The following is a 25,427-nucleotide window of genomic DNA, read 5'->3' on the forward strand; positions in this document are numbered from 1 at the left end:
CTCCCTCCTCAGGCCAAAGGCAGGAGACTTCCCTCTCTGACCACGACCCTCACATAAATCAGACTCTTTTCTAAGACTCATGTGAAGACCATCGACTCAGTGGGTGTTAGAGGGGCTGGGATAAACTGCCCCTCATTTATTCCTCACACTAACTCAGATGTGAAGAAGTAAAAGAAAGACATTCCAGGCACAGAGAACATCATGTCCCAAGGAGAGAGGAGAGAACAAAAAAGTGGTGAAGGAAGGAATTCTAAGTGATTTGCTATGATTGGATCAAAGACAGCGAGGGCAAGAGGGACAGGACAGAAAGGCCACAGGGCCACAGAGGCCAGGCCACAGGGAGCCTTGTAAATGAGACGGAGCCATTTAGATTCAGCCCTGAGGATACAGGAGAGACTACATGATCAGCTATGACAGCATTAGAGTGCTTAGAACTAGAAAGCCTCTTCAAGGGGCACAAAGAACAGAGAACCCAAGCGCATTCAGACACAGGGACAGAACTCACAGAGAGAGGTCAGGCTGCTGCAGAACGCTAACTGGAGGTCAGCAGCAGAGCTTTCACACCCTGCCCTGCCCTTCCAGCCCATCCCCAGGCGAGAGCCTCGCTGTCTCCCCCGACCTGCCTGTCAACGCAGAAGCCCACAGTTACGCTTGAATACTGGCTATATCCTAGCTTCCATAACAGACTCATGCACCTCACGATCAGGGGCATCATGCCTGTGGGACCATGGAAAATATGACAGGTACCTCATGTTTCCCAGCTAACCTCGTTTGCTGCTTGTTCCAGAAGGAGCTTCTTATCTGCAGCCTTGAAAGCCTCGAGTGTGTTGGTGTTATACAGCGTTCCAACCGCCGGGCAGCAGCGGGCTGGTGTGGGAGCATTCCTGGATACAGAGAAACACGGTTAACAGGCACAGCTGGGACTCAGAGAGCCAGGGACTGACAAACAAACCAGACTACAATGGGAGACAAGGACAGCGCTCTGCAGGGCAAAGAGAAGACTGCTTCATATTTCTTTGGAAAAAGATGAATATTGGGCTTCCCTGGTGGCGCAATGATTGAGAGTCCGCCTGCCGATGCAGGGGACACGGGTTCGTGCCCCGGTCCGGGAAGATCCCACATGCCGCGGAGCGGCTGGGCCCGTAAGCCATGGCTGCTGAGCCTGCGCGTCCGGAGCCTGTGCTCCGCAACGGGAGAGGCCACAACAGTGAGAGGCCCACGTACCATAAAAAAAAAAAAAAAAAAAAAAAAAAAGACGAATATCATTGCTTAAGAGGTAAAAACAGGCACTATACCCCACCCCCCAAAGCCTCTATATTCCCCTTCCCCTAATCCCTCAGCATGCTCTTCTTCCACTGCCCCCAAATATAAGTTATTTTCCCATTTAAAAAAATTCTTTCCCATCTCTCACCTGAAAGGGAAACATGATTTATGGTGCTTCTACTGTGCCAAGAACTATACAAGGTTTCAGTTCTCAGAAGTTTGTTCTCTGACTTCAGGTTTAAGTAACTTGCTTAAGGTCACATACTAGGCAGAGCTGGGGTCTCAAATCAGAACTGGTTGACTCTAAGGTACTGTGTTGCCCACTCCCCACTCAAGCACTCCCAGGTGTCAACGCCCTGCTGCAAACCCTCCTCTTCCAGGAAGCCATCCATCCTGCCTTTCTCTGGTAACAAGCATAATTTATTTTAGAGTGTTTTCAAGACCAACATTCACACACCCACCCTGAGGACAGTAAGCTCCTTGAGGGCAGGGGCACGCCTCCCTCCTCTGCCTGCCCCATGCCCTCTCCTGCCACAAACAGGCTGTGCATGGAGCTGCTGCGGGGCACGGCCCCGTGGGCGTCGGAGCCAAACAATGCAATCAGACACGCTGCACCCGGGCCACCTGTGTGGCCATGTTGTGCCACATGTGTGTCACATTCTGCACTGAAGGCCTCAGAGTAATCAAGGTCAGGGGAGGAGAAGGATGAGATGATTCTGAACACAAACTCAGATGTGGAAAAGCCTGGTCTCATCTCTAAAATGATTAACTTGTGTTTCAGAGGCTACAGATGTTAAATGAAAGCAGTGCTCGTTTCATTAGTAGTTGAATACTGTGGTCGCAACTACTGCAGAGAGGATGCATTTTTACTGATTACACTGATGGTAGCTGCACAGTTTAAAAGACTCAGTGTTTCTTCCTTTGGAGTCTGAGTAAAATTGGGTTGGGAGGTGGGGAGTGCTGCAAGGAGAGATCTAAACCTAGAACAGGTGTGGAGGGGTGCAACAGGTGTGGAGGTGCCACCCAATGCTAGGTCCTGGGAGAGAAGTAACTTCCAAAGGCCAGAGCCTTCCTTCGGGAGCTGATGAGTGAGCGGATCACAGGCTGTTTGTCACCAGTCTACTCCAACAGAAGAATATTCTTCATCCAGGTGAGATAAGGACATCAAGGATAGTCTTGAGGAGAAAAAGACATCACAAAGGGACAAGATTAAGCCTAGAGGGAAGAAGGAGGAAGCAGAGCCGTTGGTAAACTGGGCCCTCCATGTTCAGACGTGGCTTTATGAAATGACTGCTGAAACACAGGGAAGGATGCTCTGACGAATCTGGTTCCCTCCCTCCTAGAGTCCAGATGTCCCGGGTGTGCGAATGCCAGGCCAAAGCCTTGCTCTGAGAGTGGAGGAAACTAAAGCACAAGAAGGCAAGCAGCTGCCAGGAGGGTGACACTCCTAGGACATGAGCCCTCGTGTGAGTTAATTACGGAGGACAAGCTGAGTTTCAAAGGAGAAGCGTTTTTCATGACTAAAGTTCCACCAGGGGAGATGGCCAAGGGAAAGAGTTTAAGAAGTGATAATGAGAGGGAAAGCCATTCTAGCAGTTTCTCCAGGTTCAAGTTCCACTCGTTCTACAAAGAGGTGGTTCAGATAAGGACTGGAAAGAGCCCCAGACTTGGAAACTACAGAATTTAGTCCAAATCCTGATCCTGGATATTTATGAGTTTAATTTCCTATGATTCCATTTCTATGAAATATCCAAAACAGCCAAATCCATAAAGCCAGAAAGTAGATTCATGGTTGCCTAGCGCTGAGGAAAGGGAGAAGGGAGGAATGGAGAGTGACTGCTAAGGGGTACAGGGCTCCTCTTTGGGGTGATGAAAATGTTCTGGAATTAGACAGTGGTGGTGGCTGCACAACCTCATGAATATACAAAGAAGTGCTGAATTGTACATTTTAAAAGGGTTAATTTTATGGTGTGTGAAGTGTATCTCAATAAAGCTATTTTAAAAAACCAGAATTAGAAATCTTCCCCAGCTCTTAAAGCCAACAGTGAACTCTCAAAAATGTACACACTAACCAGGTAAAGAATGGATCCTACAAAGGCCTGAAGCCTGGGCCTGCCTGGGGATGTTCCCCCTGGACATTTGGCCTTCATGTCTCTCAGTCTCACAGTGATAACTCAGGAAAGTACCGTGGCTGTTCTGGAATCTCCTGGACAAAGGCAGGCATGTGGCCAGAGCCTCCAGGACAGACAGGCAGTGGGAGTGGCTGGGATGGAATAGATTCCCAAAAAGAAGCACAGAGGTCGCTTTTCACACCCGGAGAAAGCTTTGCTACGTGTGCACAGCTTCACATGCCCGTGGGGAGCTTTGGGAACCTAAGTCACACTCGGTCTGGGGGCACGACTACGTTACTTACTGCTTTCAGTAACAGTGTCTGAATTTCTGTCCCTCACATCTTGCAACAGAGTCCATTGGTGCCTTTCCACCAACCACACCACATCCCGTTTGGACAGCCAGGGCCTCAGACTGCTTGTGCAACTGACTCTAGCAACTACCTGAGCAACCAGTACACGTCAGACCTGAGTTAGGTGCTAGCGAGACAGCGGAGAATAAGGGAGCCTGTGCCCTGCACAGACGATTTCGCATCTGAGTCTTATTTCCTCAGCTACTACTTAAGTTCTTTGAGGGCAGGCATTATGCCTTCTATTTCTCTTATTAAGTCCAACTTGAGGCTTAGAAAAGAAAAATCTTTCTTATGACTACATAGATAAATGTTCCTCAAAGGAATGGACATTTTTTTTTTTACCAGCTTCAAATTTGTATACAGATTGTCCACCAAAATCTATTTTCCTTTCCTTCAACAGAAATAATTCTCTGATGCTTGTAGCTCAGCACCATGTCTCCCAGTCTTCCCTGGGAGAAAGGTGAGGCCTTGAGCTCTCCCTGATGGAATCTGAGGGGGGTGATGCACAGCCCCACCCCGCGAGGGCCTTTAAGACAGTGGGTGTGTCTCTTCTGATTTTCACTCTGGTTCTCCTCCACCTCTATCTATTGCTACCAGAAGGTGACAATTCAGTTTTCAACAACACACAAAGGCAAGCCCTCCAGGACGATGGAGCCGTAAGAGGGAAGAAGACTGGACCCCCACCCTGGACTATTAAGGGCTAAGAAAGAGACGTCCTCTGTGTTTGGGCCATTACGTGGTGGGGTCTGGTTCATCAGTGTGCCCTACCCTAGACAGTAGCCTCCAGTGCAAGACGGCTGGTGCCTGATAAAATACTACTTGACTGATAACTCACTTAAAACAATGGAGAGAACGGGGTCCTGTGTTGCTAACTGCTGGCAGAGATCCATCAGGCTTCCAGGGTCTCAGAGTAAAAGAGATTTATCTGGTCCTGTGCAAAGCTGAGGTACACTTGGCACCTATAAAAGAGTACTAGGACTATTAGCTCTTCGACTGTATCTTATTCTTCTCTGTATGTCCAGGGCCCATCACAGTCTATTATCAAGACACAGAGGAGGCAATCAATAAGTATTTCTGAAACGACTATTAGCTCTCCACGTTTATTCCAGCACTGCATTCACTGTAATGCCGATACCTGTCTTCTATCTCCATCCAGAGCTCCTCTAGAGTTCCCCATTTCTTAAGCCTTTTCATTCCTAACACCTACACATCCTGCATACAAGAAGCATTCGGTGTTGGATGAATAAGTTCATAAAGATTTTCCCTACAAACCCATGCAAATGTTGAGCAATAAAAGCAAAGAAAGAACAATAATAATAAAAATAATTTGGATACAAAAACCTCGTTTCTCCTGAGGAGCCCAAGTGTCTTTATTAAACTTCCTAACTGTCTTGGTCTGCCTGAGTGGCTGTTAACACGACACCACAGACTGGGTGGCTACTAAACATTAGACATTTATCCCTCACAGTTCTGGAAGCTGCAAGTCCAAGACAAGGGGTCTGCACAGTCAGGTTCTGGTGAAGATCCTCTTCCCGTTGCAGACTGCCTGCTTCCAATTACAGCCTTGCAGGGTGGAGGGGGAGAGCTAGCTCTCCAGGGCCTCTGTTAGAAGGACACTAATCCCATTCACGAGAGCCCTGCCCTCATGCCCTCACCACCTCCCAAAGCCCCACTTCCTCAGATGATAACCCGGGGCACTGGCTTTTCAACATATGCTTTTTTTTTTTTTTTTTTTTGCGGTACGCAGGCCTCTCACTGTTGTGGCCTCTCCCGTTGCGGAGCACAGGCTCCGCAGGCTCAGTGGCCATGGCTCACGGGCCCAGCCGCTCCACAGCATGTGGGATCCCCCCGGACCGGGGCACGAACCCGTGTCCCCTGCATCAGCAGGCGGACTCTCAACCACTGCGCCACCAGGGAAGCCCACATATGCATTTTTGAAGAACACAAACATTTGAATCACAGCACCAATCATCCTAAGAAAAGGGGACCCAGAAAAATCACAAACTTTTAAAACTGCAAGGAATATTAGAAGCTGGGAGCTACAGATGAGGAAACTGAAGCTGAGAAAACGAAAAGGACTTATTCCAGGTAACACAGTTAATCAGCTGCAGATACCAGGCCTTCAAGCTTCCAATCCAGGGTTCCTATGTCTTATTCTTGCTCATCTCCCCCAGTGCGTACCACGGAGCCTCACACGAGTATTCAAAAGCCAAATCACATATTATGACCAGGAAAACAGAGCAATTTGTGTGAAAGCCATAGCTGCAGGATCACAGATTTTCTTACCTCCTTCAACTAAAATTTCTGGATTGCTAAAGCTTAAGATGCTTGGACTTTGAAACAAGATCAAACCTAACTTTTGTGAACTTCATTTTTCTATAATTAATTGTGCCAAAGAATAAAATTATTAAAACTCAGAAAATAACAACTTTCAGTCTAGTATCAGAATAGACAGGAGCGAGGGTAGCTTGCAATAAACGCTGGCCTCTCCAGATTAATGTAGCAGACTGCACTGCTGCTATTGCCCCTCTACCAGCTCCAGATAATTAAAGGCTGTACAATGAATATATTTTCCTCATTATCTGGTAATTGCTCCAAAAGTAAGTTAGTCTTTGCCAACACAGGAGAGAGACAACTAAGATTTAATTTGTTTTCAGAAGCGATCACAAGGATTTATTATGGAGCAAGAAAGCTCTGAAGGGAACAAGAAACATCAACACATACCTTTTAAAGATATAAAGACTAACATCATTTTCAATTCATGTTATACAATTCAATTTCACAATTTGATTGTGATAGAGGCAAAAAATGTATTGACTTTTGAAGGGATTTTTATTTTCTAATTCTAGGGAGACTTTATTTGAGATGCCCTAACCTTTGACTACCGCCATGTTCAGGCGGTACCTAGCAAACACCTCTTCACTTTCCCCAGACCCCCTACCCTGACACAGCTGACACACGCAGGAGCAGGAAAAAGCTGCCCTCCCTCCCTGAAACCTTTAACCCTTCAACTCTCACTTATCCTAAAGCCTCTCAGCATGGTTTCTGCTCCACCCTTTTGTGCAGAATTTACTTTCTCAAACAGCCCAATCAACAATTCCAGCAACCCTAGCACTGAACTCTGATGCTTCTGCTTCTGATGCTGTTGACTCTCTCTTCCCTTCCTGAGAACACCTTCTGTGGTTCTACTTCTCTGACAAGTCCCATCTCTTTGGTAAGTTCTGTGTCCCCTTGCCCACCCTAATCAGGTCCATTCACTCTTCCAGCCCTTCGCTCTTCTTATGCTACAGTCTCTTCCCCTCTTACAGCCTCAGGACCTCTACGTGGATGACCCTGCCTCCTGGACGCCAGTGCCCCCTGGACATTTCTACTGGATGCTGTTATCTCAAACTCAACGTGTTCTACAACAAACTCACCTCCTGCCCAAACTGTATCTCCCTCCTGGTTTCTCAGTGTCTACAGAAGACAGCAAAATGCCCCTGGCTACTCAGACTGCAACTTCAGAAATACAGTGTATTTCTCTCTTACCCTTGCTTCCTAAATTTAGCCACGTGTAACCTTGGGCAAGTCATTTTACCTTTGAACCCATGGTTTCCTCATCCGTAAAAGAGAGAAGAACCACACCAGACAGGTCTGAAAGGATTATGTATGGAAAATAAGTCGATGATTAAGTCAATAAATGTCTCTCTTCTCTCCAGCAACTCCCCACGGCTCCCAACTAGTCAAAAAAATCCCTTTGAGGGCATATGTCATGTTTCTTTGTATATTCCTACCATGCCTTGCACAGTGACTTGTATACAAAAGTAGCCTAATACGTATTCATTGATGTACCTAATAGGCTGCAATAAATATCTGCTGAAAAAATGAATCAGATAGTCCTAAGCCTCTAGCACTTGTCTCTGTGCCACGGGAGGTACAAAAGAATCATGAGAAGCTGGCCCTGCTCACTGGAAGCTTCTGTAGTGCCCCACGTGGCCCACCTACGATATAGGTTAAGAACACTCATTCCTTGCAAAAAACAGTGTTCTTTATTTTAGATTTTGAGCAAAAAATACTCACATGTCAAAAGCACTGAACTCCAATGTTAAGCGAGCTGGCAGCCCCGCAGAATCACCTGGACAGAAGCATTATCAAATAGTCAATTACGAGTCAGTAATAGTGGCATTTATAACAAAAACGTTTGTGAGTAATTTTGCTCTTTTGGTTGAGCCCAAAATGCCCCATCCAATACCTGGTCACCCAAACTAAACAGGGACATAGCAGAAGATGACAGATTTCATGAATTCAAGGAATTTGCCAAGAATACAAAAAAAGACTCACTGGGAAAAATATTTCCAATCCCATCCCCCAGCAATACTAAGTAATCGGTATTAATTCTTTGGATTAATGAATTAGGTTCTCCCTTTCTTTTCCCCATAGGAGAAAAGAAGTGAAAGTGAACTTGGGTCAAAAGTCAGGAAGTAAAATGGAAACCAGTGAATAGTATTAACTATAAAAGTCAAGGACATCCCTTCCTGAAGGAAAGCTGACCCTATACTGGGCAGAGAAGGTAACAGAAGAGGGCAAAAGATGGAGTTCCCCATCGCCTACCATTGTAGTAATAACCCTTAATGTCCTTGGGAGCTTCATCCAACCGATACTCATTCAGCTTCTTCTGCGTCAACTCATGCCAGAATCCAACATCCAAGGCACTGCTGAAGGGGGCAAACTGCAATTTGGAGAGTCCGGGATCCCCCATAACTGCTGCCATTATTTACTGCCTGCTAAAACCAAAACAGAACACAGCAACAATGCACAAAACATGGTGAGAAACGACATTTGTAATCATGGGCTTAATCAAAACAAACAAACAGAAAGTAATGAGAGGTAGATGGGCTGCCTGAAGACACAACTTTGGAAATCAACCTGAGGAATCTGGCTTTGTTGCCAAGTTTAGTCTCCTTATGACACAACTGAACTTCCTGGCCTTCATTTTGGTGCCTCTCCCTTTCTCATTAAAGTCGGTCTGACTGATGCACTAGTGTTATTCCTTCTTCGACACGGTCATAGTCTCAGAAGTTTCTGCCAACCTGTGTTGTCCTAGGGAACTTTACAAGCACAAAACCTGAGGTCCAGCCAGTTGGCATCACAGCCATGCAAACTGTTTGGATTCTGAGTGAGGTAGTGCTTGAGTACCCCAGCTGAGGAGGATGAAGAAGTTTCCCCCACTCTAACCACAGTACCAGAATTTCTTCGAAATCTCATGTTTTGTCTTTCAAATGCAGAAAACTTGCATTTTACCCTACCATATATATTTTACTATTTCATTCTCCCCCTCAAATCTAAATTTGACTGTCCTGGCAATCAGTCATGTGTACACTGTAACTCCCTACATGGCCTGCACACTCTCAGGGGTACACAGACCCCAGGGGGAGAAGCACAACACTAGAGGAGCTTCGCAGTTCCAAAAGAACAAGTTGATGAGGTCGCTTTCCATCCTGCCCAACTGCCGCAAGACAGATGAATATTTCTGCAGTAGAATGTATGAAGAGTCACAACAGACAGATAAATCCAAAAAAAAAAAACCACAGACAGTTCACATCTACTCAGAGTTTTGTGCCAAGGTAATTAAACCCCTTTCAGTTTTCTAAACTTGTTAGATATTGGAATTAGAGACAAGGAGCTTTGGTCCAATGGTGACGATATGGTAAAATGCAAAGTGAGCACTACATAAACACACTAAAAACCAAGAAAGAGGAGCCAAGTGTGGGTCAGAGCAGGGCGAAAGCCTCTGCGAAGCGGCTGGGCACGTGGCTGTCCTTAAACCCTCTGCTGCTTCAGTATGGATTTGTGGCATCACGCACCAGACAAGGCCCGACTGAGTGTTTTCAAACTCTCACCACCTTGAGGGATCATTAAAAAATGAAGATGCTGGACTTCCCTGGTGACGCAGTGGTTAAGAATCCGCCTGCCAACACAGGGGATATGGGTTCAAGCCCTAGTCTGGGAAGATCCCACATGCTGCAGAGCAACTAAGCCGGTGTGCCGCAACTACTGAGCCTGCACTCCAGGGCCCGCGAGCCACAACTACTGAACCTGTGAGCCACAACTACTGAAGCCCGTGTGCCTAGAGCCCGTGTTCCGCAACAAGAGAAGTCACCGCAATGAGAAGGTCACGCACCGCAACGAAGAGTAGCCTCCGCTCGCTGCAACTAGAGAAAGCCCATGCGCAACAATGAAGACCCAACACAGCCAAAAATAAATAAATTAAATAAATAAATTAAGAAAAAAAAAGATGTCTGGGCTCCACCTGCTGGGGGGCGGGGGAGAAAGGACGGTGAGGGTGGCCGGGACTAGGGCCCCAGGGTGATTCTGATTCGAGTTTGACGCTGTCTTGAAGCCTTCAGGCCACTGTCACTCTTACTTTTGGAGTCTCCACCTCTAAATCATTTCAAACATATTTAAATGAACCCTCGTCCCATATTAAATAATTTCTGGCTTTTGTTCAAAAGGATCTTTATAATTTTGCACTCTCAAAATGTTCATCTTTTTGGGTCACTCCTGGGTTCATAGGCCCCAGAAAAGTTTGTGAATCCTACGTACTGTGGCTTCAGAGCCCAGTGGAGAAAGAGACCCTCATGCAGATGACCCAGGGACCACACTTTGAGAAACGCCGGACTAGAACACCCTAACAGCCTCCTGCTTGGTTTAGTGGGCCTCCATTGTTGCTTTCTCCTCTCTTCCTCCACAACACAGCTAGCATTTTCCTTCTACTGTTGGTTTTTGAAAGTTCCCATGCTCAGCCCTCTCCTCAGTCTATAAACTTTCCCCAAAGCAAAATTATTCATTTTCCACATCCATTTCCATCTATATGCCAATGAATCCCAGGACTGTATTTCTAGTGCTAACCTCCAACCATATATTTAAGTGTCTTCCAAAGTCAGGATGTGAATTTCTCACAGATATCTCGAGTTTGACAAACCCAAAACTGAACGTACCTTTCACTAAAATTCGGCCCATTTTCCTATACGTCCTAGTTTACTAGATAGTACCACCATACAGCCACGAAGAACCCTCAAAGTCATCTTCAATTTTTCTCTCTCTCACATCCAATAAATCACTAAATGCTAGAGGCTCAACTGTAAACAGTCCTCTGGCACTGAGATGAAGGTGGCAGCTACTGAGTATTGGCCAGGAGCAGGCACTGCAGCAGGGGTGTGCGCCTGAATTTTCTCCTCCCCGAAGCCCTAAGAGGAGACAGTTCCAATTTCACAGAAGAAGAAACTGAGGTTCAGAGAGATAAGAATCAACAGAGCAGCAGGCAGTGGTACAAATGGATCGACTCTGAAATCCTCCGTGGGATGGGTCATCAGGCCCCTACACACTTCAATCATTCACAACTTAGTCTTAGAAGTCAACAGTAACTCCTCATCATTTTGATGACCTGCTAAGGTCACCAAGATGGAATTTTACCAGTGCCAGTGACAAAAGAGAAAATTCTATTCCATTTTTCTATTCAGCAGCTAGGAAAAAGTGACTCAGGAGTACCACAGAAGAAAATGGACGGGCATTCCAAGAAAAAAATTTGCATAAGAGGCATATCCTTCATTTTCTGACATGTTTGGTCTTCGAGAAATTCTGAACAGAACCCAAGAGCCTATTTCACAAGAGGATGTGGTTGGTGTCCAGCTGCTAAAGTGTTGCCTGACTGGTTAAGGCAACGGAAAGGTCTTAAGCAACAGCAGCAACAAGTGATTAGGAATCTGCTGGAAACATCTAAATAGGATACTCAGTATAAAGGTATCACTTAGGAACCTATACATCTATGTCACACTGCCATCTTCCTTAAATTAGAAGGGAAGACTTAAGAAGTAATGATCAGAAAGGAATTCTGGTGGAAGAGGAAGTGAGTCTCAGGTGCAAAGTCATCCGTGTGTAACTAACCTAGATCAAAACATTACCTGTGTCCTGAAAAGTAAGGCTTGCCCATATAACCCTGAACAGTGCAGATGAAACTCGAGGCCTCTGCTTAGCTTAGAAAACTAAAAGATTATTTCTATCACACTTCAACGTTGTATTCAGGATGTGAAACCCAAGTGTTACACAAGACGGGATTGTGTCACTTCTGATGAAAGAGGAAAGTCTCTGAGGATTTGAAATTGTAATGAACAAGAACCGCAGCAGTAGAAGAAACCCAGCAGTAACCAAAATATCCAGTTAGGGTTTAACTGAAATAGCAGATGGATGTAAAGCAACATAAACCTTCTGGGGCTGCGTCTACCACCCAAACTTATAAATTTCAGGCTTTCAGGGAAATAAAACTAAGTCACGTTCGGCAACTTAAACAAGCAAGAGCTCAAAAAAAAAAAAAATGCCACTGTATGTTACTTATCAGAAGTTCCTGTCGAAATGGACCTAACCCTTGTGTTAGTGCTGTTCTTTACCATCAAATCCCTACAGGAAATGTGTAACAGTGGTTGCCTCCCAGGAAAGAAGCTCTGGGGTCAGGAGACCGGGCTGTGGAGAGACTTATTTTCATTGTATAACCTTTTTGCCTTTTGAATTTTATACTGTCTATGTGAAATAATAATACAGAAATAAGTAAAATAATGAAAAAAAAAAGCCCTAACCCAATGGCAAGCAGAGAGGGAATGACAGATATAAGATGACGAGCTCAACCACTTTGGTTTCAAGAAATAACACCTGGGAAACCCTGATGCAAGAACCTTGTCTTATTGATCTGTGTTCAGCACTTAGCGCAGTGCCTAGAATAGATTAGTTCACTAAATGTTGACATGAAATAGCTTTCTTCTCCCAAAAAGGGCCAAAGAATGGATGCTACAGTGAGACAAGATTTCAGCAGAGTTTAAAAACTACTAATGGCCTGTCCAAATAGGAAGTAGACTGACCAAAGAGATGATGAATTTTCCATCAGTGGAAGTGTTCAAGCATATATTAGGCAATCATTTGCCAAGTAATACTGCAGAGAGGATTACTGTATCAGGCAGTCGATGAGAACAGTGGTTGGCAAGCTTTTTCTGAAAAGGGCCAACTAGTAAACATTTTAGGCACTGCAGGCCAAAACAGTTTGTCATATTTTCTTCTTTCTTTCACTCTTAAAAAAAGTGAAAAAGACATTCTTAGCTCATGGACTGCACAAAAAAAGGCCTTGAGCAGGGCCATATTTGCCGACCTTGGACTAGAAGATCTTTGAAGCCTGCTGTTTTTTTGATTCTTGGAAGGTGTCAATAATGTATTTTGTTTCTAGGGAGACTGACCTCTTTGGCAGAATCTTTTCAGAGGGCAGTAGAGATCTGCAAGGGCTACTGAGGGTGAAGCAGACTGTAAGACCGGATTTCGAGGCCACGTCTGCCATCTATGACACAAATCCGTCTTGATGGACCGGCAAATGTGGTCTCCACAGAACTCTCACACAGATGTGAGCGTCACTAAGCCAAGACGAAGCTCATTCGGCATTTCCCGAAGCTCATCACGTGCGAAAGCTCGCAGCCGCAGCACTCCACCTCCCAGGCAGGCGCATGGCCGCCCCCCTGGCGGTTTCCTTCACACTTTCTCCTGGGCCCCTGCTACCGCCTCCCAACTTCTCTAGTGCTGCCCTGGGGGACCTGCCCCTCCTCACCGTTGACCTGATGCCGCAGAAACATCGAGCTGCTTTGTGCTCCGCTAACTCACCTGCTGTCTTGCCTCTGCAACCCTGTCTGAAAGGCGCCCCCGGCCCCCGTGACTGCCTGGCGCTCTCCAAATCCCAGCACAGAGGTGACCTGCTCTAGAAAGCCTTCCCAGAGCTGCCGCTCACTCTTTACTCCTGTCCTGCGCCTCCCGTCAGCCACAGTTAACCACTTCCACTCCCCCGGCCACCTGGACAGTGAGTATCGTTCAACTCTGCGTACCTGCCTGCCTCCATCAACCTGACTGTAAATTCCATAAACACAGACCCTGGTTCACATTCCTCTCGATATATCCTAGTCCCTTTCAGAGTGGCTCTCAAATGTTACTAAGATGAATTCTGGAAACTTTTTATGGGTACCTTCCCCAAGAGAAACAAAAGAAAGAACCCAGGCTTCCGTGATTGGGAGGACAAACTCCAGGCTTATTACCATGAAAGATGGAGATTGGAGTAAAAAAGTCATGAAGAACATATGGAGATACGCCATGTGACACAGAGGGTCTCTAAACCTATGACTTTTTCAGGATTAAGATCTCAGATGACAGGAAATATGCACATACAAATCAATTTTTTAAATTAATTTTTATTGGAGTATGGTTGCTTTACAATGTTGTGTTAGCCTCCACTGCACAACAAAATGAACCAGCCATACACATACAGATATCCCTATCCTTTTGGACTTCCCTCCCATTTAGGTTACCACGGTGCATTAGGTAGAGTTCCCAGTGCTATACAGTATGTTCCCATCAGTTGTCTATTTTATACACAGTATCAATAATGTATATATGTCAATCCCAGTCTCCCAATTCCTCCCTCCCCACCCTTTCCCCCTTGGTATCCATACATTTGTTCTCTACATCTATGTCTCTACTTCTGCTTTGCAAATAAGATCATCTATATCATTTTTCTGGATTCCGCACAGATGTGTTATTATACGATATCTGCTTTTCTCTTTCTGACTTACTTCACCCTGTATGACACTCTCTAGATTCATCCACGTCTCTGCAAATGACCCAATTTGACTCCTTTTTATGGCTGAGTAATATTCCACTGTATTATGTACCACATCTTTATCCACTCATCTGTCGATGGACATTTAGGTTGCTTCCACAACCTGGCTATTGTAAACAGTGCTGTTGTGAACATTGGGGTGCATGTGGTTTTTTGAATTATGGTTTTCTCTGAGTATATGCCCAGTAGTGGGATTGTTGGGTCATATGGTAGTTCTATTTTTAGTTTTTCAAGGAACCTCCATACAGTTTTCCATAGTGGCTGTATCAATTTACATTCACACCAACAGTGTATGAGGGTTCCCTTTTCTCCACACCCTCTCCAGCATTTTTTGTTTGTAGATTTTTTGATGATGGCCATTCTGACCAGTGTGAGGTGATACCTCATTGTAGTTTTGACTTGCATTTCTCTATTAGTGATGTTGAGCATCTTTTCATGTGTTTGTTGGCCATCTGTATGTCTTCTTTGGAGAAATGTCAATTTAGGTCTTCTGCCCATTTTTTGATTGGGTTGTTTTTTTTTTTTATATTGAGCTGTATGAGCTGTTTGTATATTTCAGAGATTAATCCTTTGTCAGTTGCTTCGTTTGCAAATATTTTCTCCCATTCTGACGGTTGTCATTTCATCTTGTTTATGGCTTCCTTTGCTGTGCAAAAGCTTTGAAGTTTCATTAGGTCCCGTTCGTTTATTTTTGTTTTAATTTTCATTACTCTAGGAGGTGAGTCAAAAAAGATGTTGCTGTGATTTATGCCAAAGAGTGTTCTGCCTATGTTTTCCTCTAAGAGTTTTACAGTGTCTGGTCTTAACATTTAGGTCTTTAATCCATTTTGAGTTTATTTTTGTGTATGCTGTTAGGAAGTGTTCTAATTTCATTCTTTTACATGTAGCTGTCCAGTTTTCCCAGCACCACTTATTAAAGAGGCTGTCTTTTCTCCATTGTACATTTTTGCTTCCTTTGTCATAGATTAGGTGACCATAGGTGCATGGGTTTCTCTCTGGGCTTTCTATCCTGTTCCATTGATCTATATTTCTGTTTTTGTGCCAGTACCATACTATCTTGATTACTGTAGCTTTGTAGTATAGTTTGAAGTCAGGGAGTCTGATTCCTCCAGCTCCATTTTTCTTTCTCAAGATTGCTTTGGCTATTTGGGGTCTTTTGTGTTTCCATACAAATCATAAATTTTTTTGTTCTAGTTCCATACAAATCAATTTAAATGAAACTGTACTCAACCAAATATAAAAGTAGTAAAGAAGGGAATTCCCTGGCGGTCCAGTGGTTAAGACTCCATGCTTCCCCTGCAGGGGGCACAGGTTCAATCCCTGGTTGGGGAACTAAGATCCTGCATGCCTTGCAGTGCGGCCAAAAATAAAAATAAAAATAAATAAAAGTAGTAAAGAATAAGTCTCCCTGAAAGGTTTCCCATGGCTATGTAAGTTAAAAGCTACACTCACAGTCAAAGTATCTCTTCACACACACACACACAATTAACTACAAAAAAGAAAAAGTGACTCTAAAGTGACAAAATGTGGCAGACAGCATCTTCATGAAGGGGGATCAAAGTTAACACCAGCAGTGATGGAACCAACAGACACTGTGTGCCATCTGATAGAAGGCAATGAAAAGAACATAGCATGTATGGTATTCAGCTGAAAACAGTGGACCTGGGTCTAGTCAGGAGGGAACACAAGATAAACCCAAACTGAAAAACATTCTACAAAATGACTGGGACTGGCTTATAAACTTCAAAAGTGTCAAGGTCTTAAAAGTCAGGGGAAGACTAAGCAACTGTCCCAGGGATTAGAAAGACTTGACAACGGGGGGCAATTCATGATCCTGCTTTGACTGTCTGCTATGAAAGATGTTACCAGGATAAAATTGGAATGAAGTCCCCGGGAGAAGGGTATATGGAAGGTCTTTGACTTATTCTTGTAAGGTTTCTGTAAGTTTGAAGATGTAATAAAATAAACTATGAAGATGCGCCTGCACAGACCCAGCTTATTCTATATTCAACAGGGAAAACCAATCAATGTGATCGAAGTTACAATAGTAATGACAGGGTGGCGTGGGGCTATTGACTGGGAGGAGGCATGAGGAAGCCTCCAGGGTAGCTGGAACTATTCTATATACCTCAAGCTGGGCAGTGGTTACAAACCATGTGCATATATAAAAATCCATGAGCTACATATTTACAATCAGTGTACTTTACTATATGTATGCTATACCTGAACAAAAAACCCCAGAAGATCCCATATTCAAGCTATACCAATCCCACAAAGAACCTTCCTTTCTCATTCAACAGTTAACAGATGACCTATTTAAATCTAGCTTTGTGGAAAAGAAATTCATTGCTCGGAATGAGGAGTGGAAATGAAATATCATTTCCATAAATTTTCTGGCATTTTCTTATTAAAGATGCTGAAGATAAAAGTATTTTGGTTTTGCTGCTTATAAAATTAACTGGAGCATAAGTGCTTCCTAGAGTGAGTCTGCCCAACCGTTTTCCCTCTGCGGGCACCTATAGGGTTGGACACAGCAAATATCAAGCCAGTATAGGACTTTTGGAAAGGAAGAAGTAAAATTGGTAGAAAATAAGCAACAATCATAGAGATTAAAAAACAAACAAACCTGTCTTTAGGCACACTAGACCCTTGGTGGGGAGAAGAGAGAAAAAGACCAGCCCGACTATCCAAAACATCTCTCACTATAATTTTTCATGTGTGCCTTCTTGGGGTTTTGTTTGTTTGCTTTGGGAGGGCAGAGGAGCTCTGAACCATTCAGAGAAAACCATGCTAAAAGCTAAGATAGTTGGGAGCCTGGTCTTCAGTCAGATAAACCCACCTTTGAGTTCCAACTCCACCTCTCCCTGGCTGAGTAGCCTTGGGCAGGTAACTTCATCCCCTGTGGCTCCATTTCCTCTTCTGTAAGATGAGGATAATCATACCAAAACCACGAGGTTGTTGGGAGGGCTGAATGAGAAAGTGTGTGACACACCTGTTCCGGTGCCTGGCTTACAGTCAGCAGTCAACACACAGCAGCTGCTCTTAGTCTCTGTCACCTCGCCCTCCCTCACCCCACCATCAGCCAACAGTGCCTGAGAACATGGTCGCCCTTCCCCACGCTCATCACGAAAACGCCCTCTGCCTCAAGCAGCCCTCTTATAAGTCTTCCCTCCCTCACAAGAGCACTGCAGACACAGCAGAGGTTTAATTAAAACCTCAGGATGACCTCCTGCTATAGGTCATCCAGGGGAAGTCCAGAGGAGCAAGTGCTAAGGGGTCAGGAGCACTCTGTGTCCAACTTCTCCGAGGCTGCATGGGGCCATTGACGTAGCAGAAGTGCCAGAATAACCATGATTTGGCCCTCAAGTACCATCTTTGGGCCAAAATGGAGCACGTAGAACAGACTTCTGTTCTCATTTTCCCAGCTGTGGGGCTGCGAGCTCTGGCAGTCATTAAAATAAGCACCAAACCACATGACCAAGTCCCACTGACAAACAGAATATGTTCTTAGCTGCTGATGGGTAAAAAGGCGGTGGACATCTCCAGGAGAGGGGAGAGGGCTCCTCTGGCATGCAGAGCCAATGCCCGTTTTGTGGGGCAATGATGTTCTCGCAACTTCAGGAGTTTTGGAAATAATGTGCAAGGCTGCTAAAGAAGGAGGTTTAAAAAGCCTTCCCTTCCAAAAGGAGGGGGGGAAAGTTCCAAACATAAAAGAGAAAGTAGGCTTTACCAGAAGATGAAAACCCAGGACTCCTACAGGGGAACCAGCTGGGTACAGAAGCCTCCATTCTTTTTAAAACCTTCATTAGAGTCAAGATGCCCCTGAGCTAAACTGATGCCTCTGCAAGACACCAAGTCACCCAAAATGGCTTTTCTGGGGACTGTGCTATTAGGTGGTAACAACTGATATGAGCAGGCAGGATAACTGCTCTTATGGACGGGTTGTCGCCCTCACCCCCGTGGGCCACCTCTGCCCCAACAGGATCCACTTTATTCGCTTCTTCAGGAGGTCAACCAGAGGACTGGCGATCGCCTCCACCGGCTCAAACTGTAACCTTCATTCTCAATAGTTACGTCTGGGAGTTGTTCTTCTTTTGTTTTCCCTCTGCTTCACATACAATCTGCTGTCTCATTCAGGCTCAGGTTTTGAGCATGGATACCCTGGATGCCAGTACTGTGGGCTGTGGCAAGCCTATGAGAGAGTGAGAGTGAAAGCTGAGAAAAACATGGGCAGGAGGAGAGAGGAGATCATACACGGGAGATGGAGAACACTGTGCCCACTTTTGAGTCCTCTGTGTTACGTTCACCAACCAACAGCGTCACCTTGTTCCATTCTGTACGTGAGGGACAGCCACCTGGATTCACCTGAATCGCTAAGGAGCCCTTAGGTCAACCCACAACTAAAATCCATGATGGTTTCCTAAAAGCTGGCTGAAGTATGAAGGCTTGTTTCTGAGTAACAGTCTTTATGGTTTTCATTTCTGGTGATCTTTAAGGAGTCCTGGAAAATGAGAGGTGCTGAAAAACTGGGCCAAGCAAACACTTGATTTCAGATTTTCAAAATATTTGATTTCCAAAGATGAGAACATAGATGGATTCTACAGCCCACTGGACAGAGAATCTGTTCCCAGGAAAGGTGTCATATAGTCCATTCTGGTTCACGTGGCATCTTTGTACAATAAGAAAATTACACACCTTCCTCAAGACATTTTACCTCCTCTTCTGAGAAAATTGTTGTTTAATATATCGATTAAGTTAGCTCAAGATATCTTTACCCTTGCCTGCCAGAAAACTGTCACTACAAAACACACCCATGACGCCTATGATCTAAATGGAACCCTCTTAGATCTGGCCTCTTGTGCAGTGTACCACCTACAGAACTGTATGCAGCAACCCTGAGTATATTCACAAAAGACCACTACGGTTTCTCCAAGAACAAGTCATGACAGAGTTACTGCATTTCTGCCTTGATTACGGAAGAACCATAGACAAAGGAGATAGACTCTGTGGACCTCAGCAAGGTCTCTGACAAGTCTTCTTCAGATAGCCTAGTAGACAAGATGAAGATGTAGGAATTGGACACTGACATAATTAGAAGGATTTAAAACTGGTAAAAATAATCTTATTCAAACGGTGCTGCTTAAGGAATGAACTGATGTTAATATGAAAGGAGCTAACAGGGATGTCTTTGGCTCAGTCTTGGGGCCTAGCCAGTTTATTTTTATTTTACTTATCTACGTGAATGAATATTCATCAATATTTACCAAGTATTTTATGCGTGCTGAACCTTGTTACAGCAGGAAAGCTGACACATAAACAAATACATTCAGTAAGATATTCTTATAACCACATATTACCAGTGACTTGGATAATGATACAGGTTTGCTTATCAATTCTACATATGACATGAAGCAAGAAGGAACAGGCACTATAACAGATAACATAATTCAGAATGAAAGATTCTGACCACCTGGAATGACAGGTCTATTTACCAAGATTAAAATTTTCACAGAGGGAAATCTAGGGTCTTAAATCTCAGTCCAAAAAAAACAACTAGACAACAATGTAGTCTGATACGCTGGAGTTGGTACGGTAGACAGAAGGGTGTAGCTTCATGAGCCAGAGAGACCTGGGTTCAAAGCCCACCTCTGCTACTTCAAGCCACACAACCTTGGGCAAGTCATTTTCCTTCTCTGAGCCTGTTTCCTTATCTGTAAGATGGGACACCACCTGTGGTGAAGAATTATTGACAGGATTCAACTAGAAAATGCATGTATCTGGCACACAGGAGGCACTCAAAAGGAAAATTAATACCATCAACAAAGCACATGCCCAAAACACTGGGGTTTCCATTTCGTTATTACTTCAGTAAACATTTATATGACCTACTAGTCCCTATGCTGTATCTCAGGACTCAACGGCAAAAAGCCATGATCCCCGCCTTTAAGGAGCTAACAGTTTTGAGGGTAAGACATACCAGGAATGACAACAGAGCAAAGCTGCCGGGAACACGAGCACAGTAAGTGTGGTGGAAGCGTTTTGGCAGGGCGCCGTGGGAGGAGGAGGAAACCCTCGAGCCCAGATTTCGAAAAGAACTGGCAGTGGATTCTGAACAGGGACACCACTTGACATGTTGGGCGGGACAATTCTTTTTCATTTGCTGCTAGCCCCCACACACTGCAGAATGTCTAGCACCCCTGGTACCCTCTTAAATGCAGTAATGCCCCGTGGTCACGTCACAAAATACAGCAGCTCCACACACTTTGGATGGTTGGGAGAGGGGAGTGGTCGGCAGCACCAGCCCAAGCCAGTCCTGCTGGATGAGGAAGCCTACAGTGCGGAGTAGGGACACTCCAGGCAAAAGAAGGAAGCTGTCTCAGTTCCACGTCTCCAATTCTAGAAACACCCCCATGGCCTCTGCACAAGCTTAGAATGTTCTTTTCCATCCACATGCCCAGCGTCTACTTAATGCCTCTTCTCCCATCATATCTGAGCTCAACCATCAGTAGAGGGAAGGCTTCCCTCCCTGACTCCCTCGTCTCCTGCTTAGGTCAGTTCTCCTGTACCCTACCCACAAAGAGCACCATTACCTCCTGCTTCACAGCACATGTGCAGTTATTTTATATGAACTGATGAATGTCAGTCTTCCCTACTAGGAGAAAAGCTCTTTGAGAAAGGAACTGCGTCAGTTTCTCGTTGTCCTCCATCCGTCATTGTTTTCCCAGCACCTGACTCAGTCCTCGCACCTCACAGGTGCCCCAAAAATACCTGCTGGTGACTGAGTCTATGAACAAAGGAAATAGCATGGTATGTTTCAGAAAACACACAGAGTTCTGTATGGCGAGAAGAAAAGGTTCGTGTGGCAGAGTGGCTGGAAACCACACCAGAAAAGCAGGTGAATGCCAAATCATGAGAGGTCTTCCATGAAAAGCTACTGATTTGTATTGTAGCAAAGGTCTGTATTTTAGAAAGGGCGCTCCAGCACCAGTTAGGGCCAGACTGCTGAGGCAGGGCAACCAGCTCAGAGGCTGGGCAGGAACAGAGGCAGCAACTGCGAAGGGCCGGACTGAGGCAGTGGGAGAGGAAATGGAAGCGAAAACGTGTCGGGAGCTATCAAGGAACGAGAACCTGTAGAACTCCGATGACTGCCCAGGCTGGGAAGGAGGGAGGGAGGGGTGGGATGAGAGGGAGAAGTCCAAGATGACTCCCAGGGTTCATAATGTTTACTCACGGGAATGAATAAATGCACAAAGTGAATGAGGAAGTGTAAAGAATGGAGAGAGAATCACAGGTTTGGAGAGAAGATGATGAGCTTAGTTTCGGACTCGCTGAGTTTTAGGGCTGGCATTCAGGAGAGATCTGGACTCAAGATCCAGAGCAGCGGTCACTGGCACAGAAATGAGAGTTCACACTGGTTGAGAAGAGCCATGAGTAGAAGGCAGGGCCTTGAAGAAAACTAGCATTTAAAGGACGAAAGGAGGAAAAGAGCCCACAATGGAAACTGAGGGGAAATGGCCAGAGAGAGTTCAAAGCAGGAGTGGATTTTATAAGTGAAGGAGTATCGGCAATGTCAGACGTGCTGAGAGCGCAAAAAATAAGGAAGGAAAAGAGTTCAGGGGTTCTGGCAACACCAAGGCCTGATGACTTTGAGGACAGCAGTTTTGGGGGAGGGGTGATGCAGAAGTAGAATTTCAGTGAATGATGACTTCAGGAAGTAGAGGTGGCACCTTGTCCAAGAAAAGTGGCTGGGAAAAAGAGGTGTGATGGGGTACAGCAGAGGTTAATGGGATGGTGTTGTGTTTTTCTCAAAATTAGAGTAAACAGAGGATATTTAAATTAGAGGGATAAGTTAAACAGGAAAGAAATGGAACAATGATGGGACCAGGTCCTGAGGAAAAGGAGGAGACAGGATCTCAGCATACGCAAAGGAAGTAACCTTAGAACAAACACCATTTTTTCACAGAATTAGAATAAAAGGCAAAGCAATAGGGTCAGCTGGAGGTAAGTCTGTAACAACAGAAGTTGAGGAGCCTTGACTGATGGCTGCAACTTAGTGAAGTCAAAGGCAAGGTAGGAAGCCGGGAGAGGAATGAAGACGTGAGAGACAAGGAGGGACGTGTGGGCAGTGCTGAGAGCCCGGCTGGCTCTCAGATAGTGGAACAGTGTCAAGAGCGTGAAGCGTCTACAGCGAAGCCCAGCAGAGTCGCGCGGGGCCTTAGGTTATGGAAAGAAGAGTACAGTCCTGCTCTGCATGGCCAGACTCCTGGAAAAAAGAGGACCTGCTTTCTATGCCACGCACTCACAAAGAGACCGACACACAGGAACAAGTTCAAAGGATGGTAACCAGAAAGAAGAAGGTGTGAAAATCCCAGAGGTGATCATTCTGTGGCTGGACTGAGACCAGGTGGACAGGTTGTCACCCAGCCTAACGAGACCATGGAGATGCATGTTGTCTGCCTGGCAACAAAGCAGCACCTAGTCATTCTCCCTGGAACACACAGTGGGGCTTTACTTACACTGGAGAAAGCCAGGATGATCTGGAGATAGACAGCAGGAAGGCATTAGTGAATCTTACTTCCATGGGTAAAAGTGGAGGACAGAGGCCATTCCGACCTCCAAATAAAATCTCTGAGGTCAGGGATAACCAATCAGGGACCACCGATCGAGGAACTTATCACTTATTTCCACAAAGAGGATTCATTCCCCACTCCACCCTCAATATCCTGACTCCCGACTCTCGAGGTATCACCCCATCAGTTACCAGTCCAGCAAATCTCACTTCCTTGGTCTCTCAAATCCACCCACCCCTCTCCATCCCCATAGCCGCTGCCTTGGTTCTGGCCTCCCTCCTCTGTCACCTGGACCATGGCAAAAGTGCCGGACCGGTCTCCCTGTGGGTCCTTCCCCACCCAGTATAATCAGCACATCACTGCCTGGGTAATTTGAAACAGATGAGACCATGTCACACCCCTGTGTAAAATTCCACAGGACTCCACTCTTCACAGCCACATTTCCAAATAAAGCTTCTTAACATGGCAATAGTAACTGCTACAGCTTACCGTTTACTATCTACTAGTGCCAAGTGAGTAACACATCATCTCATTTGCTTCTCACAGCAACCCTAGGAGGTAGGTTAATGTTTGCCCTTTTTTGTTGTTGTTTTGTTATTTTTTGCTGTTGGTTTGTTTTGTTGTGTTTTGGTTTTTGCAACACCAAACGGCTTGTGGGATCTCAGTTTCCTGACCAGGGATTGAACCCGGGCCACGGCAGTGCAAGCCCATAATCCTAACCACTAAGCCACCAGGGAACTCCCTGCTTGTCCTTTTTATAGATGAGAAAACTGAAGCTAAGAAAGGAAGTGACTTGCCCAAGGTCACGAAACTAGCTCAGTGGCAAAGCCAGAAATGGCATACAAGTATCACAGCTTCCAAAGTCTGTGTTCCTCACATGCTATCGCCCACAAGATCCTTCATGATCCGGCTTTCCAGAATCACCTCTTTTACAACTGGACACTCCAAGTTGGGTGAACTACTTGCAGGTCATTAATAGTATAGGCTTCTGTTTATGTCACTCCCAATGTCTGCGATATGGTCCCAGCTCCCAGCCCTCTTCACCTGACTAAACCTGCTCATCCTTTAGGACTTGGATAAAGCAACACCTCCTCACAGAAGCCTACTGATGCCTCGGCCTGACTTACAAGCACCCTAAGTCCTCCTCCAGCAAACTTCTACAGTAGCTTCATTCTACAGTGCTGCTGTTCTATCTCCTTGACTTAAAAAAAAAAAAAAATTAACTCCTTGAAGACGGGGATGTGTACCTTACTTACTTTGGTATTCCCAGCTTGCAGAGCAGTGCCAGGCAGCAGAAGCTCAATCAGTGTTTACGCTTATTCTCTATTATTAGAAGCTGGCTGGGAACAGAAGAAGGACCCTGTGGTTGAATGAGAGCCCTGTATTCATCTCCTTAAAGGGTTTCAAAACCATGTCACATAAGGAGAAGAGAGGAGTTGGCCAGTCACACAGCAAAACCGGCAAAGCCAGGAGGAGAGCCCAGGCGGCCTGTCTCCCGTGTTCCAACACTGGAGATTCAGAGCACTTGCTGCCAGGGGACAGGCGGGAATGACTTCGTTAATCAGCAGGAGCTTCCTAGTCAGAAAACCCCGCGCTGAACCCGTCAGAGACAGAAAGCGAGAGCCGGAGTCAGTGACTCCCTCGAGGAGGGAGGACCAGGATCCTCAGACCCGCCGTGACCCTCGCCTTCACCGCTGAGCTCGCCCCTTCTCCCCAGGGCTCCAGAACCGACCGCGCAGGACCCCACTCCTCCCTCACCAACGCGGCTCACTTACCGCCGCCCAACTTCCGGCAACCACGGCACTGTCCGCCGCGCGCGCCCCGATGACGCAATGTGGCCCCGCCCCTCCAGCCGGGTGGTGGGGGGGGAGTGCGCACATGCGCACCCGGAGCCGCGAGCCAGCCGGCTAAAGGAGCCAAGGAGCCCCTAGCACCCAGCTGAGTGGGAGGAACTTGAGCCGTGGGGAAGGCGGGGCCTCAGGAGGTGGGCCAGGACCCCTTGTGAGAGCTGACGGAGAGACTTTCTCTCATCACATGTGGGAATGTGTATATGCCCCTCAGGATGTTAAAAACAAGTGCTCCTCCTTCTCTCTAGTGATTTCAGAGGATGACAGGAGTTATCATTTCCATTTTCCAGGAGAGGCGGCGTCAAATGTATCACAGGGACCGTTAGGGAGGCAGGTGTGGAGAGACCTAATCTGACATGTAAGGCCGTGACTCTGATGTAACTTTATTGACTACTATTTATTGACTATCCTATTTTCATGGTTTCCCATCTTTAGTCGTCACAAAGGTCCTACAAGGTAAAGGTTATGTTATCCCCATTTTACACATGAAAGAACAGAGGCTAGGAGAAGTTGTGGCTTGTTGAAGGTTAAAGAGCTTTTGGGCTAGGATTCTAATGGAAGCCTGTTTGCTAAATAAGAAAACAAATCCAGACTCATTAAGGAGAACT

At 45.7% G+C, this 25,427-nt stretch overlaps 1 protein-coding gene across 1 annotated transcript in view; it reads right to left on the reverse strand.

Annotated features, from left to right (window-relative positions):
* The window catches only part of ATG7 (autophagy related 7), a 239,995-nt gene extending 215,209 nt beyond the window's left edge, over window positions 1-24,786 (reverse strand). Inside the window, exons 1-4 of the mRNA XM_081247220.1 lie at window positions 24,748-24,786; window positions 8,315-8,487; window positions 7,784-7,838; window positions 767-884 (exon numbers count right to left, since the gene is read on the reverse strand). Of these exons, the coding sequence (XP_081103346.1) occupies window positions 767-884; window positions 7,784-7,838; window positions 8,315-8,474 (333 nt within the window). The 5' untranslated portion in view covers window positions 8,475-8,487; window positions 24,748-24,786. The remainder of the gene's footprint in view (window positions 1-766; window positions 885-7,783; window positions 7,839-8,314; window positions 8,488-24,747) is intronic.
* Window positions 24,787-25,427: the final 641 nt, after the last annotated feature.

This window comes from Mesoplodon bidens (assembly GCF_964165515.1).
Source record: "Mesoplodon bidens genome assembly, chromosome: 10".
NCBI lineage: Eukaryota > Metazoa > Chordata > Mammalia > Artiodactyla > Ziphiidae > Mesoplodon > Mesoplodon bidens.